Source organism: Vicia villosa, linkage group LG1 (assembly GCF_029867415.1).
Source record: "Vicia villosa cultivar HV-30 ecotype Madison, WI linkage group LG1, Vvil1.0, whole genome shotgun sequence".
Lineage (NCBI taxonomy): Eukaryota > Viridiplantae > Streptophyta > Magnoliopsida > Fabales > Fabaceae > Vicia > Vicia villosa.
Window position 1 is genome coordinate 28,926,518 of NC_081180.1, and position 9,633 is coordinate 28,936,150.

The window sequence follows — 9,633 nt, forward strand, 5'->3', positions numbered from 1 at the left end:
TTCAATAGATAGTGTTGGTTGTGTGTGCGCTTTTACTTTATTTTTTTATGAACTACTTTTGTTGTTTCTGATCTATTTGTATACCCTTTCAAGCTGATCTTGTGATTTTAATGAGTTTGGTTTATGTCCCCTCAATCCTTTGTAATTTTGTTTTATTTTATATAAATTTAGCTCATTAAAAAAATACTTTTATAAAATACAATTATAATATTTTCTTGAAATTGATTAAAATAATACTTTATTAGCTAAAACAAAAGGACTAGTTGGTAAGATAAATAATAATTAAATAAAAAAATGTTAGTTCATGGAATAAATAAATATATTAAAATTACAGATTAAAAAAAACTAGTCAGTGGAAGAAAATTACTAGGAAAAAGTTTTGATTTTTTAAGAAATAAATTTTGTTGATTAAATTAAAAAACAATTAATAGTAAAATAAATAAATCAATTTAAAAAACAATAATTAGTAAATAAAATAAATAATAAATAAATATTAAATTACAAAAAAAGTTATCCTTATTTTAAATACTAAAAGTTATCCTTATTTAAAAGTTATTTAAATAACTTAAGTTTTATACATAGTTTTTTTATAATATCTAAAATTAAATTAACCAAATTTCTTAAAGTGAGGGGTGCCAGTAAAAAGGCAGTGAAGCCCATTTTAATTATTGGAATTACAGATTAAAAAAAAAAAATGGAATGAGAGAAGTGCCAGCGTCGTATCTCACGCGCCATGACATCCTTATCTAGCACGCACTTTTCCCGCCACAATATTCCCGCCAAAACCATCCACTCTTCTTATTCATTCCATTTCTCCCAAAAAAAACACAGGTAAAAAAAACTGAAACCCTAACACAAACCGAAACTCAATCTCTCATCACAGATCTCGAAAATGTCAGGTTGGGACGAAGGAGGTGTATACTACAGCGATCAGGCACACTCCTGGGACGACGGCCGTGGCGAAGCGGAAGCCACCGTCTCCAACCACACCATCCTCCAAAAATTCAAGGAGTTCATTCGAAACTTCGAGACTGGGAACAATGTTTTCCCTTACAGAGAGAGTCTTCTCAATAATCCCAAGTTCCTCGTTATCGATATGGAAGATCTTGACTCTTTTGACCCTGACCTTCCTTCTAAACTCCGATCTGCTCCCGCCGATATCCTCCCACTGGTACTTATTTCCTTCTCTATCAATCTCTCTGTTAATAACTCGACTGTCCTCGATTTTTATGCTGATTTGTTTTTTTTTGTGTAGTTCGAAACTGCGGCGGCGCAGGTTTTGGTGAATTTGAAAACTAAAGTGGCTGGAGATACTGGCGTTATGGAAGATGCTGCACCTGGTGATGTTCAAATTCTCCTTACCTCTAAGGAGGATTCCGTCTCAATGAGATCGCTTGGGGTTAGTGGATTTCAACTAATCTAGTGTTTAATTATTCGGAGTGGTTTTTGATTTTATCTCTATGAAGATGCTTAGAGTTCCAATTTAACCATATGATAGATTCCATATAGCAGCATGATTCTCAGTGTATACTGAGTGCTCAGGGTTCCAATTGAAACATTGACTACGTTTCATGAAAACAAGTTGATTATTATAGCATTTTGACATTTGGTCATATTTGAGGTAACAGCAATTTGTTAATTATTAATCTTTTTTTCACAGGCTCAATACATTTCAAAGCTTGTTAAAATTGCTGGGATAACTATTGCTGCATCCAGGACTAAGGCTAAGGCTACATATGTCACTTTGATATGTAAGAATTGTAAGAAAGGGAAACAAGTTCCGTGTCGGCCCGGGCTTGGGGGAGCTGTTGTTCCTCGATCATGTGATCATATTCCTCAGGTTTAGTTCTACCTGTCTTATATTTATTTTGCACTGGAAGCTGTGTTTTTTTTTTTTTTTGCAATTGAGGATATCTAACCGGTAAGCAACATTTCTCTCTGTAGCCTGGAGAAGAACCTTGTCCAATAGATCCATGGCTTATTGTACCTGACAAGAGCAAGTATGTTGATCAACAAACCCTGAAGTTGCAAGAAAATCCTGAGGTAGTAATATAAATGTGATAAGGCTTTAAAGACAATTTGAGTTATAATCATATCTCACATTTTTTATTGGCTATTGAAGGATGTTCCTACTGGAGAGCTTCCTAGAAACCTGCTTCTCTCTGTTGATCGACATCTAGTTCAAACAGTAGTTCCTGGCTCAAGATTAACAATTGTTGGGATCTATAGTATTTTTCAGGCTTCAAACTCTTCTACATCGTGAGATTAATAATCTTTTTTTAGCATTTTTAGATTCCTTCATTGACATTCTAAAATTGATATCTGTGTATATCAGTATATATTCTAATCATATGTTTTATGCAGCAACAAAGGAGCTGTTGCAGTTAGGCAGCCTTATATTAGGGTTGTTGGAATAGAAGATGCAAATGAAGCCAAGTCTCGAGGTCCCACTGCGTTTACGACAGAAGAAGTTAGTGTTGACCAACTCTAAATTGACTACTCCTGTGCTTTAAACCTGTTGGTTGCATCCTTTAATATCACATCGTAGTTGAATGAATCTTTTGTTTGTGGATCCTGTCAAACTGATTTTATTAGATTTTAAATATTTTACAGTTTCCCTTTACTATGTGTTGATGTTACTGGTACAAATAATTATTCTTTAACAGATTGAAGAGTTCAAAAAGTTTGCATCTGAGCCCGATGCATACAAAAATATATGCTCCAAAATTGCTCCGTCTATATTTGGGCATGAAGATGTCAAAAAGGCTTTGGCCTGTCTTCTATTTGGAGGGTCAAGAAAGGTACACTGTCTATGAGTACCCATACATTTTGTTGGAAATAACAAAAATTTCACACACAGCCTCTGATTGTTTTTGCTCAATTTCCTTGCAAGCAGCATTTGCCAGATGGGGTGAGATTAAGAGGTGATATCAACGTGTTACTTCTCGGGGATCCATCTACAGCAAAGTCACAGGTTACTTTTAGGCATTATTTTCTGTAGACATGTTCTTCAGTTACTGTGTGTTGACCTGAGTTACTAAAAACAAGGGCCACTTGTGGTATAAAAAAGGAATTGGGTTACTTAATGTTTAGATTTTAACATGAAATATTAAAACATCCCCCAGAGTGTAACAGTTTAGCCAGGGACTTTCAATATCTCAACCATTAATTCATTCACGTCATATTATAGCTTGCATTTCCTTACATTACGTGACAATTGCATTTTACAGTTTCTCAAGTTTGTTGAAAAGACTGCTCCTATTGCTGTTTATACTTCTGGAAAAGGCTCATCTGCAGCTGGCCTTACAGCTTCTGTAATCCAAGATAGCAGCACTGTAAGTCCTTTACTTCCTGCATTGTTTATATTTGTACTAAATGTCTGTTATTGCCACTTAGTCTTGAGATGTGATCATAAACTAGTCCTTCACGTATCTTGATTAAAAAGTCACTGATTATTATTGTACATTTCAGCGTGAGTTTTATCTTGAAGGAGGTGCCATGGTCTTGGCAGATGGAGGTGTTGTTTGCATTGATGAGTTTGACAAGATGAGACCAGAAGATAGGTGTGTATACCACTTGTTTCTTTTTGGTATTTTGTCATTGTTCGTTTTGGTTAACTTTTTTGCTGTATCTATTATGTAGGGTTGCCATTCATGAAGCCATGGAACAGCAAACTATATCCATAGCCAAAGCAGGGATAACAACTGTTCTTAATTCCAGGACTTCCGTTCTTGCTGCTGCCAACCCTCCATCAGGGCGTTATGATGACCTTAAGGTCAACTGTTATATTGCCCCTTTATTTTTTTTGGTTTCCTAAAATGCATATTATTATTACACGAGACTAACAAGATTCATAAATGTTTATCCAGACTGCACAGGACAATATTGATTTACAGACAACTATTCTTTCTAGGTTTGATTTAATCTTCATAGTGAAAGATATCAGAATGTACAGTCAAGACAAGGTAACTTTAACTGTTTTACCACTATGTTCTCACTTCTAAGCATGTGATTCTTTCTTTTGTTTTCTTTGAATGTAGCTTGTGCTATGAGAAAATGTTATGTCAGACTAGTTGTGCTATGATGTATCTTACCTCTTGATTTGTGTGTGTCATTAAAGGACTAGTTTTGCGTAAATATATTTTACATGTTCCATCATTTTCAATATTTAAGTCAATGGTTGACTTATTTTGTTTACAGATTATAGCTAGTCATATCATAAAAGTTCACGCATCAGCTAGTGCAACAAGGGGTGAGAATAAGACTATCATTTCCAAAGAAGATAATTGGTTGAAGAGGTATGCCACATCTTAATCAGATTTTTCATTAATTTCAGTTTTGAGAGAATGTGCATTGAGCTTTTATATTATATAGGTACTTAAAGTATTGTCGAACTGAGTGCCACCCTCGTCTGTCGGAATCTGCAGCAAAGTTACTGCAAAATAATTATGTGAAAATCAGACAGGTATTCATGAATATAATTAATTAGAAATGCATTGTTAGCCTCTAGTCTCAATATGCTTATTAGTAGTTGGTGATAATGTTGGAGGCCTGTTGGAATTCTGTATTTTGCTCATAATTCCGAGTCTTTAACTGACTAATTTGTTGGATGCCATTTACAGCCATATTTCTTCTAAGTGCTGATTTAATTTAATAAAATGAGCATGCTTCTGAAAATATGATTCACTTTTTTGTATGAAAAAATGTAGGATATGAGGCAACAGGCAAATGAAACTGGAGCAGCTGCTGCAATACCAATTACTGTAAGGCAGCTGGAAGCTATTGTGAGGTTGAGTGAGTCACTTGCAAAGATGAAACTGTAAGTATCTTTTATCCATACCTCCTGGTGTAATTTCATTAAAAAAAATCATTCAACCAATCTTCACAAGAGAAGCAAAGTTTATCTTTTTGTTCTTTTGATAAAATATGCGTCATTGATTAACTCTTGTACCAGATCTCATCTTGCTACCGAGGAGAATGTGCAAGAAGCCATAAGGCTTTTCACTGTGTCTACGATGGATGCAGCTAAATCGGGAATAAACCAACAAGTAAATCTCACACCTGAGATGGCACAAGAGATACAGGTTTGTCTTGTGATGAGATCATCTCTCTTTTTCCAAATAGGCTTCATATGCTGATGAATTATTATTTGCTATGAGCAGCAAGCAGAAGTTCAGATAAAGAGAAGAATTGGAATTGGGAACCACATATCAGAAAGAAGACTGATAGATGACTTAGGCAGAATGGGGTTGAATGACTCTATTGTAAGTACTATGTAGCCACTTAACTGATAAGACTGCCAGCTTAAAAACCAGAATTTAGCAATGCCATTTGGCTCAAACTTTTAAAAGATACACATTTAGCACTCCTTAACTGTTACAACTTGAAGCAAGTATATTTTTCCTGTTTTTTTTTCTTTCGTGTCTGTTAACAATCATCCCACCAAGAGTTACATATATCAATATATGTTTTCTTGTCTTATTCATTCATGTGACAACATTTGACAGGTGAGAAGAGCCCTTCTAATCATGCACCAGAGAGACGAAGTGGAGTACAAGCGAGAAAGGCGTGTTGTATTTCGGAAAGCCTAACTTGTCCGTTTTTTGACCCATTAGGTATCATGCAGAATGCTAAGATTCAATTAAGGGCAACCAAATGTATTCTTCATGTTATTTTAAGATTCAATTAAGGCTCACTATTAGCTTTTTGCTTTATAATATGCAAGTACTGTGTATACCAATCATGTACTCCGAAACCAGGGAAACAATCTATCGTTAAATCTTGTTTTTCAATAGAATTCTAATTCAATCCATTAAAAATATAATGTGAAAGTAAAACTGATAACTCACATTATATATATGATCCTCATTACGAGCATTCATACTATCCTCTCCTAATTATTTTACATAGTTAGAAATGTAAGGTAATATAGCCTTGCAATTAGCCACTCATATTATGCACTGAGGACTTAAAAAGTGGTCTAATATTTGCTTAATTTCTAGATCTTGCGTCCACTCCATTTCAATTACTATTGCTAAAATTTGTAATTCATTGTTTCCATAGATAATTGCGTAAAATCCTTTTTAAGACGGGTACATGAGTGCCGGTCTGTCCGCTTTCTTTAATGTGCAAGTAGATAAAAATTTAAATAGTATTTTTTATGTGTTGATTTTTATTTTTATTTAATTATTTATAAAATAAAAAAATAGAATGAAAAAGAAATAAAAACTATCATATAACTGTTAGTAAAAAGAAGTTGAAGTTAAAAAAAATTGAAAAGAGTATAATTGGAAGTAAAACAGGCTACACCAAAACCATGTTTTGCCTTATAGATAACACAATGATTATTTTTTTAATGTCTAAAAAATTTAAACACCTTATAATGAAAAATGAAAAGAGTAATTGTTTAAATAGTTTTGTTACAAGTCTTCTATATGTTTAATTGGTAGTCTGCAATAACTATATAAAATAAATAATCATGTATTTATTGTAATAAATGTAGTAAAACAATTCAATCATCTCTTACTTTATTTCTATTTTATTTGGATTCAACCATGCTTCTCAAAATTCGAAAGCACTTGCTAATAGAATGAAATTTCTGTTGGATAAGTGTGTTGCGGAGGAACAATAAGCTTTTGTTGAAGGAAGGTCAATTTTAGATAACGCCATGATAGCTTTGGAGGTGATTCATGCGTTGAAAAGGAAAACTAGAGGAAATAAAGCAAGCTTGGCGTTAAAAATTGATATTAGTAAGGCAAGGCATATGACAAAGTAGATTGGAATTTTTTAAGAGGTATGTTATCCCGGTTGAGTTTCGCGAATGATTGAATACATTAGATTATCATGTGTGTTACTTCCGTACACTATATCGTTCTTGTGAACTCGGACAGTGTGGGACCAATTGAACCAGGGAGAGGTCTCATGCAAGGAGACCCACTGTCTCCTTACCTATTTATTCTTATTACAGAAGGACTATCCAAGCTCATAAAGCATGCTACTGTCAGTGGAAATTTGCATGGGATCTAAATATGTAGAGGGGCACCTCAGGTGTCCCATCAATTTTTTGCTGACGATTGTTTTTTATTTTGCAGGGAAAATTTAACTGAAGTCAAAGAGATCATGAAAGTGATCAATATATATGGAGAGGCATCAGGACAGGAGATTAATCTGTCAAAGTCGAAGGTCTTTTTCAGTAGTAATTTGTCTAAGCCGGCTCAGGAAGATTTGTCGCGCCTTATGGGAGTTCGTCACGTTTTGGGTACTGGAAAGTATCTGGGTTTGCCTTCAATGATAGGTAGAAGTAAAAAGGCTACCTTTTCCTACATTAAAGATTGTATTTGGAACAAGATAAATTCTTGGAAAGGTAGAACTTTTTCGAGAGCAGGCAAGGAAGTCATGATCAAATTGGTTCTTCAGATTATTCCATCTTATGTGATGAGCATTTTCATTCTCCCGGACACCTTTATTAATGAGATTGAAATAATGCTAAATTCTTTTTGGTGGGGTGGTGGGAACACGAGTGGAGGTATCCGGTGGATGGTGTGGGAGAGATTAACGTGTACTAAAAAGGAGGGAGGACTTGGTTTTCGTGATTTTAAGGCGTTTGATATGGCTATGGTGGCAAAACAAAGGTGGAGTCTCATTTCTAAACCAAATGCTTTTGCTTCCCGAGTTCTCAAAGCAAGGTATTTTCCTAATACTTCCCTTTTTGATGCTAAAATTGGTTACAATCCTAGTTTCGGGTGGCGAAGCATTTGGAAATCTCGAGAGGTTCTGAACTTAGGGTGTGGGTGGATGGTGGGTGATGGTCGAAGTATTGCTGTTATGACTGAACCATGGTGTCGGAGCAGCAATAATTCTAGATTGGTTGGACCTCAACAACACGGAGCGTATTCTATCACATTTAATGATCTTATGTTGACTAATGAGAAACATTGGAATTATGAAGCTGTTAGTACTCTCTTTGATGTGGTAGATACAAAGTTGATTTTACAGGTTCCACTATTAGAGGATGTTATGGAGGATAAGATAATTTGGAAGGAGGAACAGGATGGGGAGTATAGTGTGAGATCTGGTTATCGCATTTGGCGTAATGAGTTTCGTCGACATAATAGTGGTACCGTTAATGAAGATTGGAGTAGTATTTGGAATATTATAGCCCCACCGAGAGTTAAGCATCTCTTGTGGAGGATTTGTTCAGGGTGCCTTCCCACTCGTTCTCGTCTTCGACAACACTTTGTTAGGTGTCCTTTAGGATGCGAGTTATGTAATCAGCATACGGAGGACGAGTGACATCTCTTTTTGGGTTGTAATGCTACTAATCTTTGTTGGAGATCCCCAGGTTTGTCCAATCTTCTTGATTCTCGTCTTTATTTATCCACTGACTTCAAGGCAATTATTCTTGATATTTGTAAGAAAGAGGATAAAAAGTTAGCGGGAAGGTTTGCGGTTATGCTTGAATTAATATGGAAGAATAGGAATGACTTTATTTGGCATCATGAAGATGAAGAAGCGCCTAAACTGGGCTTGTGTGTGTTTCATAGGTGGAATGATGGGTTTCATGCACAGGATGTTAATGGCAACAGCACTCAATCACCTCATGATTTGGAGTGGAGGCCTCCGCCAATAGGTTGGATAAAATGCAATGTTGATGCGGATTTTAATAATAACAATGGCACTACTAATAGAGGTTGGTATATGCGTAATCATCTGGGAAATTTCATTAGTGCAGGTATTGCTTGGGATCCAGGGACTCTTAGCGTTGTTGAGGCGGAGACTTTAGCCCTTAAAGAGGCTATTCTTGGAGCTATCTCGATGAACGTGAATTATGTTATTTTTGAGAGTGATTGCCAGAGAGTTACACAAGCTTTATACTCTAATAATAATGGTGCTTCTGAATTCAGTATTATTATTAAGTCTATTCCTAGTTTACTTCAGTCTTTTCCTAACTTTGAGGTTAAGTTTGTAAAACGTCAAGCGAATATGGTTGCTCACTCCCTTGCAAGGGCGGCCAATTCTTGGGCTAGATGTAGTGTGTTGAATTTGAGTCCTCTTTGTATTGAAAATATTTTATTGAATGAAATTCAGTGAGTTTGTTGTGATAAAAAAAACATGCTTCTCAAAATAGTTGCAGTTTGTCTTTCAAATATTCTCGTATTAAATTTAGGCTTCTTTATTCAAGAATACTTGAATGAAATAAATAAGGATCTCTTCCGACAATTTTTTGAATGATAAGTCTTCTTTGACTTAAGAAATTAGTATATTGAATTGTACTTAATCAATCATTCCGCGTTTTTTACTTGCCCTTAATTCTACTTGTTTCGATCTAATTTTCAAGTCATTCTTAGAAATTATAGTTAAATTACACTTTTAAACTTCATCATGTTAAAATCTTGGATTACAACATGCTGAGAATTTATCATGTCACCTCTCAAATTTGACCCAAGATCTTTCATATGTAGTGTTTTTACTTTAATATCTTTTGTGATTTTTACGTCTTTTTTAAGAAAAAATATGTTAATCGAATTTTGGGAAATTTTCTGGAATTTTATCAGATTTTTATGAAGATCTATGAGTTTTTACGGAAATTTTTAAAAATCTATGAATTTTTAAAAAGCAAATATAAAAAGCATA

The 9,633-nt window shown here is 34.7% G+C and overlaps 1 protein-coding gene across 1 annotated transcript; it reads left to right on the forward strand.

Annotated features, from left to right (window-relative positions):
* Positions 1-790: 790 nt before the first annotated feature.
* On the forward strand, positions 791-5,797 carry LOC131603596 (DNA replication licensing factor MCM5-like). Its single transcript, XM_058875964.1, has 18 exons — positions 791-1,171; positions 1,256-1,399; positions 1,661-1,840; positions 1,945-2,043; positions 2,123-2,259; positions 2,365-2,470; positions 2,667-2,801; positions 2,897-2,974; positions 3,231-3,335; positions 3,472-3,563; positions 3,643-3,775; positions 3,870-3,965; positions 4,201-4,298; positions 4,375-4,465; positions 4,710-4,819; positions 4,955-5,084; positions 5,163-5,264; positions 5,508-5,797. Exons 1-18 carry the CDS (start codon positions 893-895, stop codon positions 5,589-5,591), a joined length of 2,199 nt encoding a protein of 732 aa, XP_058731947.1. The 5' UTR covers positions 791-892; the 3' UTR covers positions 5,592-5,797.
* Positions 5,798-9,633: the final 3,836 nt, after the last annotated feature.